Source organism: Peromyscus maniculatus, chromosome 23, assembly GCF_049852395.1.
Source record: "Peromyscus maniculatus bairdii isolate BWxNUB_F1_BW_parent chromosome 23, HU_Pman_BW_mat_3.1, whole genome shotgun sequence".
Classification (NCBI taxonomy): Eukaryota; Metazoa; Chordata; class Mammalia; order Rodentia; family Cricetidae; genus Peromyscus; species Peromyscus maniculatus.
Genome location: NC_134874.1, coordinates 35,351,605 through 35,379,202, shown reverse-complemented (window position 1 = coordinate 35,379,202; position 27,598 = coordinate 35,351,605). Strand labels below are relative to the sequence as shown.

The following is a 27,598-nucleotide window of genomic DNA, read 5'->3' as shown; positions in this document are numbered from 1 at the left end:
TATAGAACCCTGAATCCATTCATGATTTGTAGTGTTTGCCTATTTCTAGTGTCCAGAAGGCCATGGGATGCTCAAGATGGTGTGTCTGTCTTTTCCTCCTCTAGGCAGCCGGATGGGCCAATGGGACCATTGTATGCATCTTCAAACCCTGAGTACCTCAGTGCCAGTGATGGTGAGCACTACTTCCTTTTCTGTGGGAAGCCAGAACCCTGTCCTTGGTTTCCTGGGCCACACGGTTAAGTCAGATCCGAGGGTTGGCCAGCATCACAGGGAGGAGGAAAAGCCATCCCAAAGAGGAAAAGCCATCCCAAAGAGGAAAAGCCATCCCAAAGAGACTCAGAGAAGCCCCCTTGAGTGCTGAGCTTGCCCATCTGCTCTTGTGCAGAGACTCAGCTACTATGAGATGTTAGACCTGTTATCAGGACCTGCTTGGCTGGCTTGATATCACCCACTTGGGATATTCAGGCTGGAATGTGAGACTAAAATCCTTGTGTCACAGCCACAGGAGTGTGTTAAAGTCAGGGCCAGAAACCTTCCATGAAATTTAGAAGCCATGACAGGATACTGAGGGAAGAGAAGTGGATATAGTAATGTTGGGAAAAGGCTCAGTGGGTAAATGTTGCTGTCCACACCTGAGGACCAAGTATGACCCGTAGTATCTATGTAAAAGTCTGGGTGCTGTGATATGTACCTGTCATTCCTGCACTGGGGAAGCAGGGACATGAGGTTCAGTAGCACATCAGCCTGGCTTAATCTGTGAGTTCCAGGTTCAGTGAGAGATCCTGCATCAAATAGAAGATAGAGTGATCAAGGAAGACACCTGATGTCAGCCTCTGGCCTGTGTGTGCACGAGCACACATGTGTACTTGCACATAAATGCATGCACACACACAAATGTATACACACACGCATGCGCACATAGACAAAAAGGAAGTAAAGATAGGATGGGGCAGGTAGGGGCCGGGTGAGTGCTAGGGAGACATTTGCTGGTGGCGGAACTGAGTGTGAACTGATGCTGATGGTGGGTACTTAGCATTGGCACCCACACCACCCCAACTGCTCCTTAGCATTGGCACCCACACCACCCCAACTGCTCTCTAGAGAGAAGGCATGCCTGTTTCTTAAGAATTTCATAATATGGCATGCCTTTCTTCTTAAAAGCACCATCAAAATTTGAGTTTCAGGGCATGAAAGTGCTGGGCCTGTAGGCTGTTGCCTTACATAACTCCACTCACTTGTGTGTTGGTCAGCAGTCTAGGTGGTCCCCAGGAGTAACCACAGCTACAGGTGGTTAAGTCTCTCCTCTGTGGTCTCTTGCTTGGTGCCCTTCCCTAGCATGCTCTGTGGGTTTATGTCAGTAAAGGTGGGCTATAAAGCATCTTCTTGCTGAGTCTTATGGACTGAAGAGAATCTGAAGGCCATGAAGGAGTCTGGGGGTGGGGACAGAGAATCTATTACTTTCTAGGAAGGATTGCCAAGCACTGTAGACAATTTTACCCCCAGTCTATGTTAACCTACCCCCTTTCCTCCACCATTCTATTGGCACTTGGTCAGACATCTCCAGTGGGAAGTGTCTAAGTTATTTCTAGTCATTGCTTGACAGAATACTTGACAAAGGCATCTTAAGGGAGGAAGGGTTTATTTTGGCTCACAGTTTGAGGGTGCAGTGCCTTATGGTGCATCCACTGTCAGGAAACAGAGAGTGGCACACTTGTTATTCAGTCCAGAATTCCAGCCTGTCGGATGATCTGCCACTTTTAGGGTGGGTCTTTGTACTTCAATTAACTTTATCTAAAAGCTTCCTTCATAGACATTCCCCAAGGCTTGTCTCCTAGGTGACTCTAGATTCTATGGCATTCAGAGTATTAACTATCACAGGAAGAGACATCATCCAGTAGCAGGGATCCGGAGTCAGGACAGGAAAGATGGGGATACAGGACCATCTTAGTGCTTCTAAGCAGGATCCTGGACTAGCTATAGCTCATTCCCTCGCCTCTGCCATCTCCTTGAAGGTGGCAGAAGCTTGTCCTGTTCTGGTTTGTATACCCAATGCCCAGCAGAAGTCTTAAGTCACAGAATGAGTGAATATTTGTATGAAGCTCAAGAAAAAGTTGTGGTGGGAGGTGTCTGGGGGACCTTAAGAGGTTGGCCAAGAATGCTGTGTAGATAAGTGAAAAGTAGTGTTTCCTTCTTCTGTGTACGTGCCGGATGAGTGGGAGGTGCCTTGAGAGAAGATCACCCTCCTGCGAGAGCTGGGACAGGGATCCTTTGGTATGGTGTATGAGGGCAAGGCCAAGGATATCATCAAGGGCGAGGCAGAGACCCGTGTTGCAGTGAAGACTGTCAATGAGTCAGCCAGTCTCCGAGAACGGATCGAGTTCCTCAACGAGGCATCAGTCATGAAGGGGTTCACCTGCCATCATGTGGTGAGTCTGGCTGGGCTGGACAGAGGCTTCCTTTCATGCTCCTTGATAACTCTGCCTTCATTCCCTAGAGCTACCCAGGAACCTGGGTGTAGACTGATGTCCACCCTCCACTGTGTTAAGCCTCCCATCCTAAAGAGTGGGGAAGTCGAGGTTGGGGATTCCTCAGTGGTAAAGCGCTTGGTTCCCAGCGCCCTGGGGTGGAACCAAGGCCCTGAGTTCGTTCCTCAGCTCCGGAAAAACAAAACAAACAAATAAACCAGAGTGGGGAAGTGACATCTCCCTTCTCCACCTCATCTTTTCCCAACTTACCTAGAATCAAACTCTATAACTGTGTGTCACTTTTTAGAATCTTCCTTTGCTTTTCAGACTTTCCCACTGATTTTTGTATTATTATATTTCTTTCCTCTTTTTGGCTTCCCTGTAACCCTTAACCACATGGAAGTACCTGCCCCCATTCTCTCTTCTCCCCAAAGCCAAAACAAACCTTCCCTGCCTTTCTGTTCCCAGAGTGGGCTCTTTATTTCTTATTGAGCCTTATGTTTTTTTATCCTTATCAGGCATATTTAGGGGCCCCTTTTGTGTGACTTCTATTGCAGAGAGGTGAACAAAATTTACTCTCCTCTGATAGGGTATTTATGACAAACCAAAGAAAAGATTCCATTAGAACTCTACTTGGTGAATCAATGAGTTTATTATAACTTGCAAGAGTATGGGTTTACTTGTAGGAACATGGACAATGAGCATAGGTAGCTATATCTCCAAAAAGCCCACCCTAGCATGAGTGATAAGTCATGAAAACTGGAATCTCAGAGCTCTCTGCACAACTTGCAGACAGCTAGAGAGATTGAGAATCTATTCTTCCTAGAGCTTTTACTGGTTATATAACCTTGGAAAGGAGTGGTAGTGGTCTTATGAATCTTGTAAATTTTAGCAATTTTCTTAGACTTGTGAATTGTTTATTTCCTGAACCTTGTAAGTTTTGCTTACTTCCTCAGTCTTAAGGAGCTTCCCTCCAGGATGGAATGTTTCAATTCATAAAATATTGCTATATATCAGCTCCTAAATGCCCTGCTCTTGCTGATGTAGGAGCAGGTTCCTGATCTCCCTTTTAGATACTCTATTGCAGGGAAAACATTTCCCAAACTAGATAAATGAGTGGCATATTAGGGGGGAAATGCTAGGAGAAATTGAAAAAGAGAGAGGAAGAGGATTGTGGAATATATTTGAGGAAAGTCTTAAAGGATATGAGACCGAACCATGTGTACACGAGAGGGGGCAGGCCAAGGAGAGCAGGAGCTGCAAAGTTTGGAGGTAAGAACATGGTTTCTATACTGAGGAACAGTAAGTAGATAAGATTTGATTGGGAGGACCTATACATGAGCGTATCTATTTGCTTCCCCTTACTAGAGCTGGCTATGCTTCATCTGGGCACAGGGTGGCCTCTAGTGGGCACCAGACAGAGAGTCCATGGTGAGTTGAAATAATTCCTGGACCCTCTTTGAATCACCTCCATGCTTGTTCTGCAGGTCCGCCTCCTTGGGGTGGTGTCCAAGGGCCAGCCAACACTGGTAGTGATGGAATTGATGGCTCATGGAGACCTGAAAAGTCACCTCCGTTCTCTGCGACCGGATGCTGAGGTGAGCTGCCTCTAGGTCCCCAGCAGGGCACCTGCTCTTAAGTGTACCAACCTCGCTAAGTGCAAACCCATATTTTGACTTCATAACCCTGGCTCCTCTCCCCTTACTCTGCAAGAGATGATTTAGATGGCAGCAGAGAGCTAATTGCAACCCATGTTTCGATTTTAGAATAACCCAGGCCGTCCTCCCCCTACCTTGCAAGAAATGATTCAAATGACAGCAGAAATTGCTGATGGCATGGCATACTTGAATGCCAAGAAGTTTGTGCACCGGGACCTGGCAGCTCGAAACTGCATGGTTGCTCATGATTTTACCGTCAAAATTGGAGGTGTGTCTCGGAATCCTCTAGCGAGTGTGAGTGTGAGTGTGAGTGTGAGTGTGTGTGTGTGTGTGTGTGTGTGTGTGTGCGCGCGCACACACACGTGCGTGCCCGCGCGCGCACTTTCCTAGCCCAGAAGTCAACATTTCTGCTCTAGTTTCCTGTCTGTTTCTATTGTAAGTAGGTAAACAAACAAACAAATAAATAAAGTAACTTGGGGAGGAAGGAGTTTGTTTCAACTTGTCATCGATCACCAAGGGAAGTCAGGGTAGGAACTTGAAACAGAAACCATGGAAGAATGCTGCTTCTGGTTTGCTCTGGCTCATGCTTAGGTAGCTTTCACATATAGTTCAGGAGTCCCTGCCAAGGAAATGGTGCTGCCCTTGGGTGGACTGGGCCCTCCTGTCTCAATTAACACTCAAGACAGTCCTCCACAGACATGGCCAGAGGCCGATCTTAATGGAGGCTTTCCTCTCAGGTAACTCTAGCCTGTGTCCAGGCAGCAGTTATCACTTACTAGTACAAGACCAAAGGTTGAGCCAGAGAATGCAGGAGGAGATGCCAAGTGCCTAGATGTCTGGCTGGAGTGTGTGGATAGGGTGAGAGGACCCAGGACAGTAAGATATGAGGCTGAGCTGAAAGCCAAGAAGCAGGCCTGTAAGAGCTTCATAACTCATAGGACTGACCCCTCCTCTACAAAACCAGTGAGATCCGGAAGAGGCAAGGTCCCATAAAGATCCTACAAGACCCTCCCCGCCTCCAACAGTTATGGGAGCAGGTAGGGAGTTGAACCTATGTGTGATTCAGAGAGATATTCTTTTACATAAGAATGGGAGTCATGCAGGAATGTGACCCAAAGACGACATCCTGCATGAACTGTTTGAAGGAAGATGGGACATGATTCTGTATTTATGATCCCAAAGACCTACATTAACAGTGAGAACCCCCACAAAACCCAGGTGTGGTGGTGCATGCATCCCGACACTTGGGGGAGGTAGCGGAAGGAGGATCAAAAGCTTTCCCATGTCATTCTCAGCAACATAGCAAGGACAAGGCTCTCTTGGAGTATGTGAGACTCTCTTGGAGTATGTGAGACTCTCTTGGAGTATGTGAGACTGTCTTGGAGTATGTGAGACTCTCTTGGAGTATGTGAGACTCTCTTGGAGTATGTGAGACTCTCTTGGAGTATGTGAGACTCTCTTGGAGTATGTGAGACTGTCTTGGAGTATGTGTGACTCTCTTGGAGTATGTGTGACTCTCTTGGAGTATGTGAGACTCTCTTGGAGTATGTGAGACTCTCTTGGAGAATATGTGAGACTGTCTTGGAGTATGTGAGACTGTCTGAAAACCCGAAGAAACAAAAGCAATGGGAACAGGAAGGGGTTGACTCTGTTCACAGGGCCACCCTTGTGTGCTGGGGTGTTGCTGTGTGGGGGGATGCACAGGGGAGAGTTGGAGGTGAGCCTGGATTGTGCAAAGGCATGAGAAGTGAGATGCATTGGAGAGAGATGTAGAGGCAGAAGAGCTTGGTTGCACACTGGGGATGTGAGCAAAAGGCAGGGTCAAAAGAGACCCCCAGCTTTCGGTTTTTGGCTGAGCAGCTGAGTCGAGGGAACAGAAGGTTGGCTGGAAAAAGGAAAGAAGTCTGGGACACTGGGGAAGGAGTAGGTGGGAAGGATGAGTTGAGAGCTTCAGGCCAGATGGTTGGTTCTTTATCACTGGGGACCTCTTCCGCTTCCTTATGTGGTAGCCCCTGTTCTCCATCCCCAGCCTTAGGCACAGCCTCATAACCCCCTCCTGGTGAATTTGCCTACCCCCTGTAGTAGTTCTGTGAGGGGTGGAGCCCTCCATGCTAGGATGATGAACTGAAAACATGTGACCTGTTTGTTGTCAGACTTTGGGATGACGAGAGACATCTACGAGACAGATTACTATCGGAAAGGGGGTAAGGGCCTGCTGCCTGTGCGGTGGATGTCACCCGAGTCCCTGAAGGATGGAGTCTTCACCGCCTCTTCTGATATGTGGTAAGTTATGCATGCATGGGTGGATGTCTGTACTGGGATTGAACTTCTGCAGGAGTCCTACTAATGTGGTCAGCAGGAGGTGGTAGAGGGAAACCTGCCTTTCACATATTGAAATGAAGGTGGTTCGTTCTGGATTCTCTTACATGTCTACCCTTATGTATTGACTGAGAATGATTTTAGAAGAATTTATTTATGAATTGTAACGTAAATCGTTGAGTGCATGCATACGTGTGTGTGTGTGTGTGTGTGTGTGTGTGTGTGTGTGTGTGTGTGTGTGTTCACGTCCTGTAAAGGGTCTTTCTCTGTCCCTCCAGCCAGCTCCCAAATAATGACAGGGAGACTTTTATTAATTGTGAAAGCTTAGCCTATAGCTTAGGCTTGTTCCTAACTATCGCTTATAACTTAAATTAGCCCATTTCTATTAATCTACGTTCTATTACATGGTGTTAACTCACTTTCATCTTCTACCTCCTGTTTCCTCTCTGTGTCTCCTGGCTTCTCTTGCCTCTTGATTCCTCCTCCTCTTCCTTTCTCTCCCCAGAAATCCTGCCTGTATCTCCTGCCTAGCTATTGGCTGTTCAGCTCTTTACTAAACCAACCACAGCAATATATCACACTGTGTGTGCAAATCAGAGCGCACACATGTGTCCATGTGGAAGGCAGATGAAAGCCTTGGGCATAGTTCCTTCTCAGGTGCCATCTACCTTGTTTTATAAATAGTGTCTCTCGCTGGACTGGAATTTGCTAAGTTGGCTAGGCTTGCTGGCCAGAGATCTCTGGGATCCTCCTGTCTCTGTCTCCCCTGTGCTGGGATTACTAGTACTCACCACCACCACACCCAGTCTCCCCGCCCACCCCCCCAGTCCCATTTTCAAGTGTATGTGTATATGATTGTTTGCCTGTGTATGCATACCAAGATTGCATTCATGTGTGTGTTCACGCCTGTAGGGGTCTGAGGTTGCTGTCAGAAATTATCCTTGGCTGCTCTTCCACCTTATTCACTGAGGCAGGGTCTCTCAATCAAACCCAGAGCTAGTCAAAATGCAATGGCTACTCTTGCTAGCCAGCTTGCTCTAGGGATCCCTTGTTTCTACCTTCTGAGGTTGGAATTACAGCTAGGTTACTATGCCCACCTGGCATTTACATGATTTTCTGGGGATTTGGACTTCTATCCTCAGACTCGTGGAGCAAGCACATAAGCCACTGAGTCATCTCCCCAGCTAGCCCCACTTTAAATAAGACAACACACACACACACACACACACACACACACACACACACACACACACACACGTAGATAGATAGATAGATGCGTGATTGTGTGTGTCTGTTGAGGTGAATATGCCATAGCACATTTGTGGAGGTCAAAGGACAACTTATAGGAGTCAATTCTCTCCTCCCACCATATGGGTCCTTGGGGATCTAACTCGGGTCATTAGGCTTAGCAGCAAGAGCCTTTGCCCACGGAGATATCTTGCTGGCCTGCACATCCGGCTCTTTACTTGGGTTCTGGGCACTGAACTGAGGTACTCATGTTTTGATGGAAAGCACTTTGCCAGCTGAGCTATTGCTTCAGTCTGTCAATTGTTTTTTTAGTTGGACAACCAAGTTCTAGTAAGGCAAAGGAGGTATGAATGAATGTGAGAGAGAGACAGTGTGTGTGTGTGTGTGTGTGTGTGTGTGTGTGTGTGTGTGTGTGTGTGTGTGTGTGTGTGTTTCGTTGGCTTCTTTGTTAACTGTTCTCAATTGTCATTGGCAGGTCCTTTGGAGTGGTCCTTTGGGAAATCACTAGCCTGGCTGAGCAACCTTACCAAGGCCTGTCTAATGAACAGGTGTTGAAATTTGTCATGGATGGAGGCTATCTGGAGCCACCTGATAATTGTCCTGAGAGACTGTAAGTATAAAGAAGAGGTGGAGAGCATGAGTTTATTCAAAAGGCTTTGCATTTCATATGTGTTTTGTGTCTGTATATCCCAGGTATATATGTGTGGGGGACAAGCCTTATGCCTACATGTATGTTTGTATAGCATGCCCTTACATATAGGCTTGTGTTTGCATATTGCATTTTGGATGCACACTTACATTTTCACATGTGTCTACATATGTGCTTATGTTCACATATTATTTATGCCTCTGCATGTGTCATTCAGTCTACATGTATACATTTGCACATCAAATCTGCTTTAAAGATTTATTTTTAATCTTAGGTATATGAGTGTTTTCCTGTATGTATGTATGTATGTATGTATGTATGTATGTATGTATGTGCATAACTTACATGCTTGGTGTCCAAGGACATCAGAAGAGGGTGTTAGATCCCTGGACCTGGACTTACAAGTGGTTGTGAACCAACACATGGGTACTGGGAGCTGAACCTTCGTCATCTTCAAGAAGGGCAAGTACTCTTAACCACTGAGCCATCTCTTTGCTCCTTAAAATTTTTTAGATGCGCTTGTGCATACCTGTTGTATATACACGTGGAGGCCAGAGGACATCATCCTCAGAAGTACCATTCACCTCCACTGAGACATGGGCTTTTCTGGGTGTGGCACTCACTGAGTCAGCCAGGCTGGATAGCCAGCCACTGAGTCCCCAGCACCCCCCCCCACTCTACCTCCCGAGCGCGGGGATTGTAAACGTGTATATTTTTATGTAGGTTCTGAGGGCCCCACTCAGGTCCTCAGGCTTGAGGGGCGAGCACTTTCCTGAGTGAGCCATCTCCCACAACCTTGCCGTGTTTGTGTTCGTATCCGTGTCTTCATGTGCATCCTTACATTCGTCTTGTCTTTTCTCTTCACATTCAAAGCTTTCTGGACATTGCTTCATCAAGGCCCTTTCCTAACCAGACCAGTTTGTGACTGGTTGAGAACTGGGGAATTTACCTGCGATGATTAGTTTTAATTACACCATCTAGAATTGTCTGGGAGGAGAGTATCACCGATACTCTAGGCAACACTGGCCTGTGGACATGTCTGGGGGGAATTGTCTTGGTTATGTTAACTGAGGTCACCTACCAGCCCACTGTGGGTGACACCATTTCCTAGGCAGGGAAACCTGAACTGTATGAAGCGGAGACAGCAAGCTGAGCAGGCATGCACACTCACTCTCTGGCTGCTCGTGGCTGCGCATGGGACGTGACGAGATGCTTTAGGTTCCCGTTGCCTTCATTTCCCCAGTCTGATGGACTGCAGCCTGGGAGCTCAAATCGATTCTGTCTCCCCAGGTGTCCTTTATTGGGACATTTTGTCATCCTAGCACTGGAAAGGAACCTAAGCCCCAGGGCAGAGGTTCACAACCTTTCCCTAAAGGCTCTATTATAAATACTGACAGCACGATGGCCTTGTGCAGTCGTGGCTTGAATACAGCCATAGGCCTTGCATATGGATGAGGCCATGGGCACTGGCGGTCACTGCTGGGAAATGCCTGAGAAGTTCGGCTCGAAGGAGGAAATCCTTACTGTGGCTCACTTGACTCAGCCGCTCAGGGCTGTGGCGAGGCAGAAGGCCAGGGTGATAGGGAGAAGAGGAGGACTGAGATTGGAAGTAAAACATACCCTTGATCTACGTGCCTCTGGCGACCTACTTCCTCCAGCAAGGCCCCTCCTCTTAGAGATTCTCTTACTCCGTGGATGGTTTCAGGCATTGACTGGGTTAGTGCCCTCATGACCTGGCCACTTTGCCGGAGCCATACCTTGAACCACTGTTGCGTCAACAGCTCAGTGTTGGGTGGGCATCTGAGAAACAGCACAATACCCTGTGACAATAAAACTTAATAAAACTTTATAAACACATGCAGGGGCCCAGATTTGATTCAAGGTCTGAAATTTGCTCTAGGGCAAGTTACGTGGGAGAAAGGAGAAGGTCAAAATGAAAATGCACGCCCTTGGCTCCCGTAGAGTCTCTGGGGCGTCTTGGGGCGTCTGTAAGGATGAGAAATGGACGCTTGTGTGACGTTAGGCACTCGTTACCCCAGTCCTGCATGGCTACCAGGCTGGCTCTGTGACTAAGGCCCCTCCTGACATTTTCTTTTGACGTATGAAGATACCAGCTCTGAAGGGTCTTTAAGCCTGGAGTGGCTGTCGGGTACAGGTAAGCCTCAGCAAGCAGCTCCAGGCAGGGGCATACAACACACGGCTCCTGAGGCACAGGAGACTGGGAATGTGTAAGGCGATAAACATGTACAATACAATGCCTGTTCAGTTTCTCACCTGTTACCATGGTAAAAACTGACCAAAAGCGATTAAGGGGAGGAAGGATCTCTTTGGGTCACGGATGGGGAAGTCAAAGTAGGCAGCAGCTGGTCCTGGCACATCGTTGTCAGAGCAGAGAGAAGTGTGTGATGTTTGCTCGTTTGTCTCTGCGGCTTGCTTTCCACACTCTTGTGACGTGTGGGAGCCCCTGCCCAGCATATTCTCCCCAGAGCCAGATCTCCCCACATCAGTTGACAGTCAAGACAACCCCCACAGCACGTTGGCAGTCTCCTCTAAAGTTTCCCCAGCTGGGGCTCTTTTCCCAGTTGACAGCTTCTTGGGCTCCATTACGTCATTTTCTCCCCCCCCCTGCCCCCACCTCCTCCCTCCTCCCTCCCCACTCCTCTCTTTCCTGATCATTTCCTTTCCTTTCTCTTTCCCCTTCTCTTCCTTTCCCCCTGCCCTCCCTCTTCCTCCACTGAGCACTGTCCCTCTTTGTACTTTTAATTTAGAGGCACTGGTCTCACTAAGTTGCCCAGGCTGGTCTGAAAGTCACCCTAACCTGGCAGGCCTTGAATTTATGGTCATCCTACCCCAGCCTCCCGAGAGCTGGGATGACAGGCCTCACTACTGAGTTTTCCCGGCTTGCTTTTCAAAGCTGTCTTCCAGTCCTGCAAGAATTGCTGGTCCAGCTTTGGCCGTCATATGTGCAGCCACAGCCAAGGCTCCTTCTACTTGGATGCAGTCTGTGGTGGGGCGGGGTAGGAGGGAGCTGCTTAGTCCAACATCGAGACTCATCCACCCTGGTCCCTGTCCCCACAGTACTGACCTGATGCGCATGTGCTGGCATTTCAACCCCAAGATGAGGCCAACCTTCCTGGAAATCGTCAACCTGCTCAAGGATGACCTCCACCCCAGCTTTCCAGAAGTTTCCTTCTTCTACAGTGACGAGAACAATGCTCCTGAGAGTGAGGAGCTGGAGATGGAGTTCGAGGACATGGAGAATGTCCCCTTGGATAGGTCCTCTCACTGTCAGAGGGAAGAGGCTGGCAGCCGGGAGGGAGGGTCCTCTCTGAGCATTAAACGGACCTATGACGAACACATCCCGTACACCCACATGAACGGGGGCAAGAAGAATGGGCGCTTGCTCACCCTGCCCAGGTCAAACCCTTCCTAACAGCACCTGCTGGGGGAGGATTCTTTCTGTTTTCAAACTCTTCTCTAGTTTGACCGCCTCCAGGAAACTCAGGATAATCAGGACTCGACCCAGATGTGAAACTGAGCTCAGAGATAGCTCATACACGTTTCTGTTTGTCTTTTGACCCACAAATACCACGTGTGATTGCCAACCCTGCAAGTCGGCGGCGGCGGAGGGCTAACTGTGACCCTCCAGGGGTTGGGCTTTCCGTGGCTCTGCCCCTCCCCCCGCCACGGTTTCAAACCAGGATTCTGTTGTTGCTGTTGTTTTCCTCATCGATGGAAAGAACGCATCTGTTTTTATAGGCGTTTTTCTTTTCTTGCTAGTGTCGGAGTTACAGTTAGTTGTCAAAGACAGAGTTTATTTATGGAGCACAAGTCAGAAAGCAAAAGAGAGACAGACAGAAGAAAACAAAAACAAACAGCCCAACCCAGAACCCTGTTCTAGCTTGGGCTTTGAGAAGGTTTCATTAATCTGAGAGAAGGATTTTATTTTAGTTTTTTTTTTTTTTTTCTCATTCACAAAATCAGTTCCTCAAATTGACCAATAGCTGCTGCTTTCATATTTTATTTTGGGAAAGGGTGTGTAGTCCTAAGTGTGTGTTCATGTGCACACTTGTGTGCATTTGTGTGTGTGTTGTGTCCAGGTTAGAGAACACAGGGTGGGGTGGGGGTTGTGTGTGTGTAAAATAGTATCTGGACAGATGCTTGGGGGACTGGCTCAGGAAGCTCCTGATGCTTGGAGTAGGTGACCTCACGTTGTCCTTCCTTCTTACTGACTCAGCGTCTGTCCCTCCAGAGATGCTTCTCAGTCAGTCAAAAGTCTTGCTCAGGGGTCTTCTTTCCTTCCCTTTGGCAATGTTTTCCAAAAATCGAGGGAGGACCGCTTGGTATGGATTCATCAGGGGTGTTTGGAAGACCAAACAAAGCAAAGGACACACACGCGCGCACACACACACACACACACACACACACACACACACACACACACACGGGAAGTAGAAGTCAGATGACAATTCTGAGAATATATTTGTAACATATTTAATGCTTAAGGAATCTCTGGCATGAGCCTTATAAGTTATTATTTCCTTGTGAGCAGGGAAGTGGGCACACCTGCCTGTGTGGGGAGACAGAACAGTGCGGGAGTCGCCTCTGTGTTTGGTCTTTGAAGCACACGTTTTTCTGAGAATTATACCACATTAGCTGCTAGCCCTTCAGGACATGGTGAGGTCTTGTGGAGTCTGTGAGAAACTGGATTTTTGACTGGTTCTGCTAGCAAGATGGACTGGATGTTTCTTGCTTGGAAAAACTGGTGGTTACCGGGAGCTGAGCTGGCCTTCCAGAACACCTGTGTTCATCTTTGGGTTCTTCTCTGCTTGTGTACCTCACCTCTTCAAGGCCTACATGTTGTTCAGTCATTGTCTTAAACACAGCAAACTCATCCCAAAGACCAATGACACAGATGGACTTTGAGAACACTAAGCAATATATAAAGGAGATGTGCCCTGGGATAGCTGTTGGTCTCCTCTGCCCTTGGGACATCTCCTATCCTCCACACTAACCTCCCACAGCTGCTCCTGGTGCCAGGAACCTCAGCTCGGGCCAGGTGTGGCTCCTGAGTATGCCTCAGTCTGGAGGAGGCAACATCAGAGACTTTCCTCGCACCGCTAAGAACTTGTGAAAGGATGTGAACCCATAGCTTCTTCTCTTTGCATAAAACCACAGCTGCTCAAGTGAAAGAAACAAACAACCATGGTGAACTCATGGACTGGGGCTCAGAATCCTCCCACACATTCTTCCCTGTGTGCATTTCCCCACAAATATTTGAAACCCTTCTCCTGTGGGAGATGTGAGATAAAGACCCAGGGTCCACCCCCAAACCCTCTTAATTCTTGGTTGAGAACATGAGTAGACACAAATCCTGATTGCCAGTTACTGTCCAGTTTGTATTAGAAAAATGGCAGACATAAAAATGTTACCAGGGAACTCAGTGATTGGTACAAGAAGCAAGAGTCACAGTTTTTTCACCCAGATCACTTTGTAAATAGAGGGTCTGTGCATCAATGGAAGACATGGAGCTCTGGTATTTGTTGTTTATTTTTCCTTTTCACAGTAAATTTGTAGTGGTCAGATGCTACACTAGCAGGAATTTCCACATTTTTCTAATTCAAAAGGTTTTCTTATATTACTGGGGAAAGTATTTATTTTAATATATAAAATCACTCTTGAAAATCACTTTTGTAAAAAATGGTGTGCATGTAACATTTTTTTATCAAGGAAAAATAAAAACAGGTGAGTGTGGGTCATGTTTTTATTTCTCACAGCACAGTCTACCTCAGTGTCTTGTTAGGATGAGGTTCAGTAACAGACGTCGAGGCTTTGGAATTCTGGCTGGATCGTGCTTTGAGTTGGGGAGCTGTGTACCAGTTGAGTTCTGAATACCAGGGACTAGGAAAATTTTGAGAGAGGGAGTTGGGATGAAGAAATTAGAGCCTTCCTGTGAACCCAGATTCTTCTCTTTGCTGGTAGTCTCCTGAACATAACCTCCGCATAGAGCCTGTTTGTTGATGCACACTCCTCACACAAGCTGCTCTTCAGTCTTTCTGGGTTCAGCCTCTCTGTGAGGCTCCTCATCTCAGGTCTTTTGATGAGAGGCGATGAGGCTGTGAGCACCCACCGCTGTCACATGAAGTCCCCAGACATGAATGCAAAGGCACTCGGGGTTCTCTAACCATTATTCCCCCTTGCCCTTTTCAGGCGTATGAGGCTTTGGGTGTTTGTGGTCACCTCCTACACAAAAAGCCAGTATGAGGGCATTTGGGGGAAACCCTAATCTAAAACCCATCAGTTTCTTGAACGTATTTTAAGCAATGAAAGGAACCCTATGCTGGGGTTTGGTTGACCTCGAGCTGACACTGTTTGGCCCTGTGCGGTTGTGAGAACTCTGGAAGTCAAGGCAGGGCCAGCATGGCACCTGTTTTTAAGCTTCACCATTCTTGCTCACTTTAGGACACTGTCCTTGAAAACTCACTTTCTCCATCTTCTCTGGAGAGAGGTGCCAATGTGGGGTGACCCTATGAAAAAGGACTTCACCAGTTCCATTTCATATCGACTGTTGCTGGGCAGGAAACAAGTAGCCGTTGGGCCATGATACTTTTGGCTTCAGAAGATGTTAGCTTTGTAAGAAAAGAACCTTGGGACCTAGAAAACCATGGCCATCCAGAGAGTTTGTAGTGATAGGTGAGAGAGAGATAAAGCGACAAAACCAGGTTTATGTTGGCGCTTCGTTGTGTGTCTCATTATTTTAAAACCCTTTTTATGATCATGGTGAGAGCCACAGAGTCATTTCTTCCAGGATACTAGCCGACGTGTTCTCTGTCTGTTCATTGATAGCAAGCACACACCAGGAAGTGCTCGTGTTCTTGGATCCCTTCTGGATGCTTCCCACATCTGAGGCTAGCTAGAGGGGGAGAGCACAAATTGGGAGAATGTGGAGATTCGTGGGGAGAGCTGCATGTATATTTCTGTGGCTATTGGGAGTGATGCCACCAAGACAAGCACAGATCACCCTTGTTATCTTACCAGGACATATTGATGACTGTGTTAAGGACAATACATTTATTTCAAGTCTACTCTAACACTGGCCAAAGGGCAGCATCACTGTGCAAATCTGGTTCCTATTGGCAGTCTTGGTAAATGAGTGGCTGTCATCCTAGCAATGGTTTTTCTACTTCGTGATAGGTGGTTGTGTTCTGGATGCTAGCTGGTGAATTCTTGAGAACATAGACTCTTCAAAAATTATGGTTTTGTTGGACATGGGAAAAGAATAATGCTGATTTTGTGTAAATGACACACATAGGGTAGAGCCATTTTAGAAAACCTTCCAGAATGTTCCTCAGAATATGAATTTATACAAGAGATGAGGTTGGGGAATAGGGATAACAGATTATCACTTGCTGTTTAAACTACACAAAGTAATATGGTCTTTTAAGAGGCCATGACTCAAGAAATATTTATCCTCAAGAAATGGGGATCCACTTGATAATAGGGTCCAGAATCAGTTTCTGGTCAAATTTTTATCTGTATGTGGGCCATTATAAAAACAAAACAAAACAAAAATATGTTAAAAACTGGATCATGAACCTGGGATTCTTGTTACCATTTGAGAAGGAAGGAAGGGCCCTCAACTGTGTGTGTGTGTGTGTGTGTCCATGCACATGTCCAGGAATGGTTTGTTTGGGTCTTATCCTTTGTATCAAAGTTGCTGCTCCTTGCCCCGTTATGTGCTTGGGTAGCTACACCCCATATGTAAGCAGTGTGGGATCAAATGTGCCACAGTGCTGCATAAAACTCAGAAACACAAAACCCACCCAAAACACAATGATGTTTTCCTACAAGAGCCAAGTAGCATCATGTACAGAATATGCCTTTTTTTGTGAGGTGAGGGGAGGGACTGAAATTGTTCTGCATGTACAATACAGGCTAATTACTTGTTTATATTAAAATTTGGAATAAATTATCTGAGACTGTTTTTTATGTGATATCCAGGTTGGTCTGCGTGGGGCTGTGGCTTTGAGATTTTCTATATTAAGCAAAAACCTGGGAAATTGTGAGTTCTGTGTGTGTGTGTGTGTGTGTGTGTGTGTGTGTGTGTGTGTGTGTTCATGTATGCAGTTACATATGTGTATGAGTGCTCATGTTTGCAAGTGGAAGCATGTGTCCAGAGGACAGCTTCAGATGTTGTCTCTCAGGTGCTGTCCACCATTATTTTGAGACAGGATTTCTCATAGCTGACTGGCCAATGAACTCTGGAGATCTTCCTGTTTCTGCCTCTCTAGTGCTGAGGTTATAAGCACATGCCACCATGGCTGACTTTTTTTTTTTTAATGTTGGTTTTTGGGATTAAACATTTAAAGGGGGCTAACAAGTGCTTATAACCATACTATAATTCAAAATGCTTTTAGTCTAACTTCAGAGGTCCCCATAGTCTTTCACAGTCTCAAGACTCCTTAAAAAGTCTAAAGTCTCTTCTGAGACTCATGGCAATCTCTTAACTATAACTTTGTGTGAAATCAAAATAAAAAAGCCTATCATACTTTCAATATACAATGGCACAGGACATACATTACCATTTCAAAAAAAGAGGAAAGGGAGGATAGTGAGTAAATATTGGACCAAGGCTGGGCAAACTCCAAACTCTGCATATCTATGTCTGATGTCAAGGCGCTCTTCAGATCTCCAACTTCTTTCAGCTTTGTTGACTGCAACACACTTTTCTTTTTTGGGCTGGTTCTACTTCGAACCTGAAGCTCTCCTCGGCAGGTATCTCATGACTCCGGCATTTCCAACATCCTGGAGTCTCCAATACAATCCAGGTTTCATCTTCATGGCTTCATGAAATGTCCTCTCTGGGCCTCCATGAAGGGACACCCATGACACACACCTGGCTTCAGCAGTTTCCTTAGCTGTAGAGGGAGATTCCACAACCCCTTTCTTGTATTCTTTCTTGACTCTAAAGCCAGAACCATGTGGCTGAAGTTGCCAAATTCTGCTGCTTGCTGGGACTAAACTTGGCTCCCTCCTTTCATTACATCTTCACTAGCTTTCTGTTGTTCATGGTTTCCTTTCACTGCTTAAGATTTCCTTTAATTCCTTTTCACAAGTTAGAAGCTTAGCTTGGTGGGGTCTGCACTGAGGTCACCACTTCCTGATTCCATTTATCAGCAGGCTTTTCTTTAAACTTTTTATCTCCTTGAACACTGGACTTGGCTCCAACATTACATTTCCTGGTGTTCCTTATCTCCTCAAACTGTATATTCTGTATTTTTCCTTGCTCAGCTGTTCCTTTTCATTGTAGATCTGCTTAAGACTGGCCACTAATAACCACCAAACACACTCTTGGAAAGCAATGCAGACTGTCTTGAAATCTCCTCTGCCAAGGCCGTCAATTCAAAAGTCTTCAGCTTCAGACCGATTTTAGGACAAGGGCAAAAAGAAGCTACATTCTTTGCCAAAACATTACAAGAATGGTCAATAGACTACTTACCCTCTGAAACTTTTTTGAGCTGGGCTTCCATAGTTCAAATCACCCTAAGCACTGTCTTCCATGCTTCCACTAGGATGACCCATTAAGCCCCACCTAAAGTATCCAACCATTTTTCTAGTCCAAAGTCCCAAAGTCTTCCTATTCTTCCAACAAACATCATGGTCAGGCCTGTCACAGCAAAACACCAGTCCCTGGCCCCAGTTTCTGTCTTAGTCACTGTTCTATTGCTGTGAAGAGACACCATGACCAAGGCAGCTTTTATAAAAGAAAGTATTTAATTGAGGGTTTGTTTACAGTTTCACAGGTTTAGTTCATTATCATCCTGGCAGGAAGCATGCTGGCATGCAGGCATGCTCTGGAGCAGTAGCTGAGAGCTATATCATGATCAGTGGGCAGAGAGAGACCCTGGGCTTGGCATAGGCTTTTGAAATCTCAAAATCCACTGTCAGTGGCACACTTCCTCCAAAGGGCACACCTCCTAGTTCTTTAAATCCTTTCAAATAGTGTCACTCATTCCCTGGTGACTAAGCATTCAAATATATGAGCCTATGGGAGCCATTTTTATTCAAACCACAACACAAGTAATGTGTAACTCAGGTCTTTGTGCTTGGAAGGTGTGATGGCTGATCTTGGTTGTCCTTATAGATTGCTGGTTGACAGGGCAAAGGGAAGCACACTGTGGGCAGTACATTCCCTAGGCAGGTGGGCCTGGTATGTATAAATAAGATAGCTGAGCAGAAACCACCAGTGAGTAAGCCACTAGGCGGAATTTCTTCATGGTTTCTGCCTTGAGCTCTTGCTTTGAGTTCCTGGCTTGGTTTCCCTTGATGATGGACTAAACTTTAAGCTTAAATAAACCCTTTCCTCACTGGTTGCTTTTGGTCAGGGTGTTTATTGTGGCAAAAGAAAAAGAAGCAAACACACAAAGCAATGACTTTACTCACTGAGCCATCCCCAGCCAGAGTAGTGGGTTCTGAGAGGAGGAATCTAGATCTTCAGCACAAAAAACTGGAAGTTAAAATTTTTTCATTTTATTTTTTATGTATATGAATACTTTGCCTGCTTTCGTGTCTGTGCACCATGTGTGTGAAGTGCCTATGGAGTTTGAAGAGGGTGTCAGATCTCCCAGACCCTAGTAGGAAGCATGGTCATGTGTATCTATAACCCCAGTATGGGGAGGAGATGGAGACAGACAGATTATGGCAGCTTGCTTGCCAGCCAGCCTAGCAGAAGTAGTGACCTTCTGCTCAGTCAGACCCTGTCTCAAGGCGCTAAGTTGGAGCCTGATAGACAAGCCATATGACATCCTACTCTGGTCTCTGAATGCATGTGCGTAGGTGCACACACCTGCACATTTGTGTGTGTGTGTGTGTGTGTGTGTGTGTGTGTGTGTGTGTGTGTGTGCCCCAGCATACCATGCATACATATGTATACAACATACACACACACATGCATGCATGTGAGGATGAGCAGAGTCTCCATTTTTAACCCTTTCTGTGGCTTTCAGTGAGATATAATTTCACATGATAGTTTTTTTAATTATGTAACAAACACCCCCAGAACTTAATGACTTAAAACATCAGACTATTTATTTGTGTATATATGTGTGTGATAGTGTTTTATGACTATAGTATGACACCCTCTTCATACTGGGGTTATAGATACACATGACCATGCTTCCTACTAGGGTCTGGGAGATCTGACACCCTCTTCAAACTTTTACTTGTGCAGGAGTACATGTCCATGAGAGTATGCATGCATATGTATGTGTGCATGCATGTATGAGGAAGTCAGAGAACCTTTGGTAGTGTTCCTCAGGTGCTGTCCATGCTCCTCCTATTCTGAGACAGAGTCTCTCTGCTCAGAACTCACCATGTAGGCCAGACTGGTTGATCAGCAAGCTCCCAGGATGCACTCATCTGTGCCTCTCCAGTGCTGGATTAGTCTTGCACCACCACCATCTTCGGGTCTTTTCACATGGGCTCTGGGGCTAAAACTCAGGTCCTTGTGTTTGCAAGGTAAAGACTTTACCAACATGGTTCTCTTCCTGCCCCTATTTCTTTTTAAAAATACTCTTAGCTGATACTTAAAATGTAAAAATTGTATTTTTAATGTAGTACTGTGTTATATTCAATGCATGTATGTATCCATTGCATAATTTAAGTCAGGTTAAACATACCTGTCTCCTCAAACATTTATTTATTTATGGTGAAAACCTGCAGTTTTTTTCATCATGTACCCGCAGTCTCCTGGAATTCACTGTTTAGATCACCCTGACTCTGAACTCACTGAGATTTCCCTGATTCAGCCTCCTGAATACAAAGATTAATGGTATGTAGCACCTTGCCTGGCCCTTCCAGCTTTTTGAAATGCACAGTATTATATCGTCTATAGGCATCTTACCTTGCGAGAACACAGCAGAATGGCCTGCCCTTGTCTACTTCAACCTGTCTGTCAAAGTTTCCCCATGCCCTCTCAGGGTCTGGTGATCACCATTTCATTCTCAACTTTTATGAGATTGGTTTTGTTTTGTTTTTTAAAACGCGTGTATGCATGTGCGTGTGCATGTGCGAGTGCGTGTGCGTGTGTGTGTGTGTGTGTGTGTGTGTGACATGCATGTGTCATGTGTGCGTATGGAAGTCAGAGGATAGTTTGCATGAATTGATTCTCTCCTCCCACTATGTGGGTTCCAGGAATTAAATTCTGGTCATTGAACTTGGCAGCGAGAACCACTACCGCCATCTTGCTAGCCCCACCTTGTTAAGATGCCAAATGTGAGTGAGACCATGCAGCATTCGTAGTTCTGTGCCTGAGGCATTTCTCCTCATGAGCTTGAGATGCACCAAGTTGTTGTAATTGAAATAAGTTTTTTTTGTTGAATAATATTCCATTGTGCGTGCATATATGTGTATAAGGTGAGAGTATATGTGATGGAGTGTGCTTGTATGTGTGCACATACATAAATGTGTGTGAAGTGTGGGGCCATAGCTCAACCGTGAGTGGTTTTTCTTTTGTGTGCATGTGGGAGGCTATCTACCTCCCTAAAATATTTATTTTAGTTTTTTTTTGTGTGTGTGTGTGTGTTTGTGAGTGTTTATATGTGTGAAGAGGGTGTTGGATCTCCTATAACTGGAGTTACAGGCAGTTGCAAGCCATCTGGTATGGATGCTGAGAACCAAACTCAGGTCATCTGCAAGAGCAGGAAGTTTTCTTGTGACAAAGCTTCTTGTTGGGTTCTAGAAGTCCCTGATTAGGCTAGGATGGCCAGCCAGTGAGCCTCAGGGCTCCTCCTTTCTCGTCATCGCTAGGATTACAAATGTGCATCAGCATGCACGGCTTTTTCATGGGAGCTGAGCCCTGAACTGAGGTCCCCATGCTTGTGTTGCAGACATTTTACTGACTGGCTCATCTCCCTGCCTCCTATCTCAGATGTTCCTCGTCAGTCCCACTCTTGGACAGCTGGGCTGCAGCCACTTCTGGCTTATTGTGAATAGTGCTGTTCTGAAATTGTCAGTGTCCATTCTTTGAATTTTTAGTTTTATTCCTGTTGTTGTGATAAAAATAACCTGACAAAAAACAACATAAGAGAAGGGGTTTATTTTTGCTCATAATTACAGGCTACAGTCCATTATAGCAGAGCAGAGAAGTTACAGCAGCAGGGCCCTGAATCAGCTGGTCACCTTTCATTTGTGGTCGATCAAGAGTGAAAAGAGAATGAATGTGTGGATGCTGTATGCTCACTTGTGCTCAGCTTGATTTCTCCACTCTTACACAGCCAGGACTCCTGACTAGGGAATGGTGGCACCCATAGTGGGCTCTTCCTACCTCAATTGACTTAATTAAGACAGTCCCCCCCAGACATCTCCACATGTCAGTTCACTGTAGATGCCCTCATTGCGGTGTTCTTCCTAAGTAAGTCTAGGCTGTGCTTAGTTGACAATTAAAACACTATCTGTCACAGATGTATTTCGAAGAGTGAGATTATTAGGTCAAATGCTTTCTTTTCCTTGTAGTGCTGGGCATAGAACCCAGGGTCCTGTGCATGCTAGGCAAAATACTCTGAGCTATAGCCAGAGCCCTGCACCAAACTTTCATTTCCTGCGTCTTGAATTGCCTGTGGCTTAAGGCTTTTGCTGGTATAGCTGAGATCACTCATCTTCCACAGGTCACTACAGGCTTTTCCTAAGGTTCCAAGTGGGAAGTTAGTAAGTGTCAATATTCAAACACTTTCCAAACATGTACTGTATGGTATTTGTTACTGCCCACTTGCCCTAAGGCAAATTATATAACCAAATCCAGAAACCATCTCTCTCTCTCTCTCTCTCTCTCTCTCTCTCTCTCTCTCTCTCTCTCTCTCTCTCTCTTCTCATCTCTTTCCCCCTCCTCTTCCTCCTCTTCCTCCTCCTCTCTCCTAAGTACTGGGATGGCAGTTGTGTACTACAAAGGGATTCTCATAGCAGACTCAGGTTTCCTCTTTCCTGTGGACCCTGTCCAACTCCCCTCTAACTATTCCCTTTCCTTTGTGTCAGCCACCAATACCTGGAGACACTCTCTACCAGGTAATCCTCTGGCAACTCCAGCCTAGGAATCAGGTAGTTCATCTGTACTCTCTTTTCTGCCCTCCACTGCAAATTCCTCAGTCTCATCCCCATCCCTGTAGCAGATCATTTGCAGGTTCCTGTCCCCTACTCTACCTACGTTTCTGCAAATATTGCAGTGGACCAGATTTTCTCCTTCCTGAGGACCTTTTTAGTCTCTTATTCTAGCCACTACCATTGCTTTGTGTCAGTGACCAATAAGTAAAAACACTCTATCTGGAATGCCAGGTAGCCACATCAAAACTGGCCAAAGGTAAGTGCTTCCTACTATCCTACTAGTGCTCAAGTACCATCACTTCAGTCTCCTCCATAGCCCTGCAGTACAGCCTTTTCAGGAGTCTGTTCTCCACCACACCTCCAAACAATGAGAACACTACCATATGTTGTGGTGGACCCATATTTCTCCTTCCTGAGCACCCTTTCAAACATCAAACACCCTTTCTAGTCCATCCCCATTCTTTAGTGTCAGCCCCAGTACCTAGAACCACTTCTTACCCATGACCCTCACTGTTCACACCTGGTAGTGACTCAGAAGCACTCCCTGCAAGGCAACACACAGCCAACACACTTTCGTAAGATTCAGAGATGGAAATAGAAATCAGGAAATGAAAAACCTCAAACCCAACAAAGACAAGTCCAGAAAACAACATCTAGAATCACAATCACCTGATGGGTGATGTCGTTCTGTATGCTGTGAATATGTGTTGCTCTGATTGGTTGATAAATAAAGCTGTTTGGCCAATGGTGAGGCAGAATAGGGTTAGGAGGGACATTCTAACTAGAGAGGAGGAAGGAGAAAGGCAGAACAGAGGAGACGCTGCCAGGCGCTGCCGTGAGAAGCAAGATGTAAAGATACCGGCAAGCCATGAGCCACGTAGCAAAGTATACATTTATAGAAATGGGTTAATTTAGGATGTAAGAGCTAGCTAGCAAGAAGCCTGAGCCATTAAGCCACATGGTTCATAATTAATATAAACCTCTGTGTGTTCATTTGGGTCTGATCAGGAAAACTTCAGCTATAATCATCTGAAACCCAGATACCTAGACACCAGTCCTTAGCAGCCAAGACAATGTGGACTGCACCAAAACTCAGCAACCCTGCTAGGGTAGAAACTGGTCAAAGTAGCCGAAGCACAAGAGAATGACTTCAAAACTGCTGTCATACATATGTTTAAGGACATTAAAAAGGATGTGAATAAAACCCTAATGAAGCCTACGGAAACACAAACAGTGAAATAAAGTCATGAAAACAGTTCAAGACAACATAGTACTAAAAGAAACACTGAAATTCCAAGCTGAGATAATACTAGAAAATAAAAATTTAAGAAGCCAAAAAAATTTCAGATGGAAGCCTCACCAACATAGTAATGGAAGAGCCAAATGTGGGTGTAGAAAACAAGAAGAAATGGTATTCTATTCAGAAGTCTTTTCCTCCGTGAGTGAGTTCAAGGCTATTCCTAACTATCTGTTTCATCAGGTTCATTGCACTTGGATTTTGCTGAGGTCTTTAATCCATTTGGATTTGAGTTTTATGCAGGGTGATAATGAGGCACCTATTTGCATTATTCTACGTGCTGACATCCAGTTAAACCAGCACCATTTGTTGAAGATGCTGTCTTTTTTTAAAGTGTATTACTACAATCCTTATTTAAAAAAAACAGTCATATGTGGATTTGTCTGGGTCTTCAAGTTAATCACTGTTCAAAGAGTCTGTTTCTCTACCAATACCATGTTGTTTTTTAAAATATAGTTTTATAGTTCAATTTAAGGCTGGTGATGGTGATACCCCAAGATGTTGTTATTCAAGATGTTGTTATATAGTTAAATGTTTTATCTATCATTTTTTGTGTTCCCATATGAAACTGAATATTCTTCCTTCATAATCATGAATAAATGTGCTAGAATTTTGATGGGGATAGCATTGAATCTATAAATTGCTTTTGGTAGGGTGGCCAATTATATTGTATTATATTAATCTGTCTGATCCATGATCATGGGAGATTTTTTCCAACTTTAGCACAGGCATTAAGATCAACAATTAACAAAAAAGACCACATAAAACTGAAAAGTTTCTGCACAACAAAGTAGGAGCCTTAAGACTGGGAAAATATTTTTTCCACCTATACAGAGGGCTAATTTCAAAATATATAAAGAGGCAAAAACAAAACAAAACAGATTATCAAGAAAATGTATACTCAGATAAACTCAGGTACAGATTGAAACAGAAAATCCTTAAAAGAAGAAATTCAAATGGTTGAGAAACATTTAAAGAGATATTCAAGATTCTTATCCACCAGGGAAATGCAAAGCAAAGCTACTTTGAGATTTCATCTAGCAACAGTCAGAATTGTTAAGATCAATGAAACAAATTGCAGTTAATGCTAGCAAGGAAATAGAGTAAGGGGAAATATTCATGCATTGCTGGCAGGAGTGCAAACCTGTAAAGACACTATGAAAATCGTTATAATTGTTCCTCAACAAGATGGAAATTATCTACCTAAAGATTCAGCTATACCAGTCTTGTGCATATACCCAAAGGATGTTTTATCCTACCACAGAGACATTTGTTTAAACATGTTCATTGCTGCCCTATTCAACATAGTCAAAATTGGAAACAACCTGGATGTCCATCAACAGGAAATGTATAAAGAAATTATGTTACACCAATTGGAAGAAGAGCCCAAACAGCCAGTCAACAGGTAAGAGTCCTGCAGGTAGGCCTCTCCACCACCACTGCCACCCATTGGATGCTGTAACATACAAGATCCACTCCAATGCCCAAACCCAACAAACTCACCATTATTCCCCTGGACAACCATCCCCTGCACCATCAGCAGCCCCTAGTGGCACAAATACCACCATACTAATTGGAAAGGACAGGCAGAAGCAAAACCTATACCAAATGGAAACTTCATAGGCATAGGCACAATCCACACCAGTTGGAAGAACAGACCCGAGAGGCACAAGTAAAATCCACACCAGCCAGAAGAGAAGGAATACATGCTGGATCTAGATACCCAAAACCCCAAAAACCTTAGCTGAGACAACCCTACTCAACCTGACAACCAACCAATCACCAGAACCCTTACCATTCAGGCCAAAAGACAATAAAGGAAACACAAAAAAGGAACAAAAGACCCGTCTGACAAAGACATCACAAGAAGCAATGCATTTATCTATAACTATCCCAAACCCAGCTGGGTAAACAACAATGTAAGAGTACATTCAACAGTCTCTGCCCCAGATGCTGGTCAACAGGGAAGACTCCTGTGGGCAGGATCTCCCCCAAAAACCTGCCATCAGACCCTGCAATATACAAGACCCATGCCCTACTCCAAACATACTCACCCCTCTGTAGCCCCATTGGCTTCCTGAGACATGGAATCTACCAGCTCTCATTGGATCAAGAGGTGAGTGACTCTTTTCCTACCCAGAGAGTCCTACCTATAGAACCTAGGCCCTGGGACACAACCAGCCACTGGAAACCTCCCCCTATCTCTGCTCCAGTTGCTGGCCAGCAGGAAAGACTCCTGTGGGTAGGCTCCCCAACCAAAACCCCCCACTGGAACCTGCAATCTACAAGACCCATGCCCTACTCCAAAACTACCCACAACCCCTGTGACCCCAGTGGCTTCCTGAGACAAAGAATCTGCCATCTCTCACTGGACTAAAGGTCTCATTTGACTAAGAGAGGCTTACTGAGACACAAAATCTGCCAGCTCTGATTGAACCAAGAGCTCTGATAAAACTAAGAGCAGATCCTTGAGATACAGAATCAACCAGCTTGGACTGGACCAAGAGCAGTTCCTCGAGACACAGATTCTACCAGCTCCAATTAGACCAAGAGCTAAGATTGGACCCAGAGTGACCCCTTGAGACACAGACACAGCAAGCACAGATTGGACCAAGAGCAGTTCACTTAGACACAGGCACCTCTTACACCTATTGGAGGAAGAGATGGGTAGACACCAATGCAAACATACATATAAAAACATAAAGAGCAATATGACATCACTAGAACCTAAGAAGCAGGAGAAAGTGACCTTAAAAATAACTTTATAAAGATGACAGATGCCTTTAAGGAGGAAATGAAAAATTCCCTTAAAGAAATTGAGGAAAAGACTAACAAAAAATTGGAAGAAATCAATAAATCCCTTAAAGAAAGCCAAGAAAACCATGAAAAAAGCAATTAAACATGTGAAGGAAACAGTTCAAGACCTGAAAATTTAAATAGAAACAATGAAGAAGACACAAACAGAGGGAATGCTGGAAATAGAAAGTCTGAGTAAATGAACAAGAGCTACAGATGCCAGCATCTGTTGGTTAACAGAATACAAGAGATGGAAGAGAGAATCTCTGGAATAGAGGATACAATAGAGGAAATGGATTCGTAAGTCAATGAACACAGTGAAGCCAAAAGAGTCATAATACAAAATATCCATGAAATCTGGGACACCATGAAAAGGCCAAACTTATGAATAATAGGGATAGAAGAAGGAGAAGAATACCAACTCAAAGGCACATAAAATATATTCAAAAAAGTCATGAAAGAAAACTTCCCCAACTTAAAGAAGGAAATACCTATGAAGATACAAGAAGTTTATAAAAAAAAAACCCAGATAGACTAGACTCCCCTAAACAAGTCCCCTCACCACATAATTATTAAACCACCAAACATACAGAATAAAGAAAGAATATTAAGAGCAGCAAAGGAAAAAGGCCAAGTGACTTATAAACGCAGACCCATGAGCATAACACCTGACATCTCAATGGACACTGAAAGACAGAAGGACCTGGACAGATGTAATGCAGACACTAAGAGACCATGGATGCCAACCTAGATGAATATACTCAGCAAAACTTTCAATCATAATAGACAGAGTGAACAAGACATTCCAAGACAAAACCAGATTTAAATAATACCTATCCACATATCCAGCCCTACAGAAAGCACTAGAAGGAAAACTCTAACCTAAGGAAGTCAGATGCACACAGGAAAACACAGACAACAGATAACCCCACAGTAGTAGATCCAAAAGAAGGGAAATACGCACACTATAACCAAAAGATAACAGGAATTAACAATCACTGGTTATTAATATCCCTTAATATCAATGGACTCAATTCGCCTATAAAAGACACAGGGTAACAGAATGGATACA

General features: G+C 45.0%; 1 protein-coding gene across 1 annotated transcript; it reads left to right on the top strand.

Annotated features, from left to right (window-relative positions):
* Window positions 1–104: 104 nt before the first annotated feature.
* On the top strand, window positions 105–16,311 carry LOC143270599 (insulin receptor-like). The gene is made up of 7 exons (XM_076561121.1): window positions 105–172; window positions 2,182–2,426; window positions 3,953–4,063; window positions 4,232–4,391; window positions 6,277–6,406; window positions 8,166–8,300; window positions 11,418–16,311. The coding sequence occupies exons 2-7, from the start codon at window positions 2,274–2,276 to the stop codon at window positions 11,770–11,772; spliced, it is 1,044 nt and encodes a 347-aa protein (XP_076417236.1). The 5' UTR covers window positions 105–172; window positions 2,182–2,273; the 3' UTR covers window positions 11,773–16,311.
* Window positions 16,312–27,598: the final 11,287 nt, after the last annotated feature.

What these genes read in the sequence shown, in the direction of transcription:
- LOC143270599 (XM_076561121.1), top strand. Translation starts at nt 2,274, where the DNA reads ATGGTGTATGAGGGCAAGGCCAAGGATATCATCAAGGGCGAGGCAGAG. An exon ending in TTTTACCGTCAAAATTGGAG is followed by an intron (nt 4,392 to 6,276) that starts GTGTGTCTCGGA and finishes GTTTGTTGTCAG; the next exon opens with ACTTTGGGATGACGAGAGAC. An exon ending in ACCGCCTCTTCTGATATGTG is followed by an intron (nt 6,407 to 8,165) that starts GTAAGTTATGCA and finishes TGTCATTGGCAG; the next exon opens with GTCCTTTGGAGTGGTCCTTT.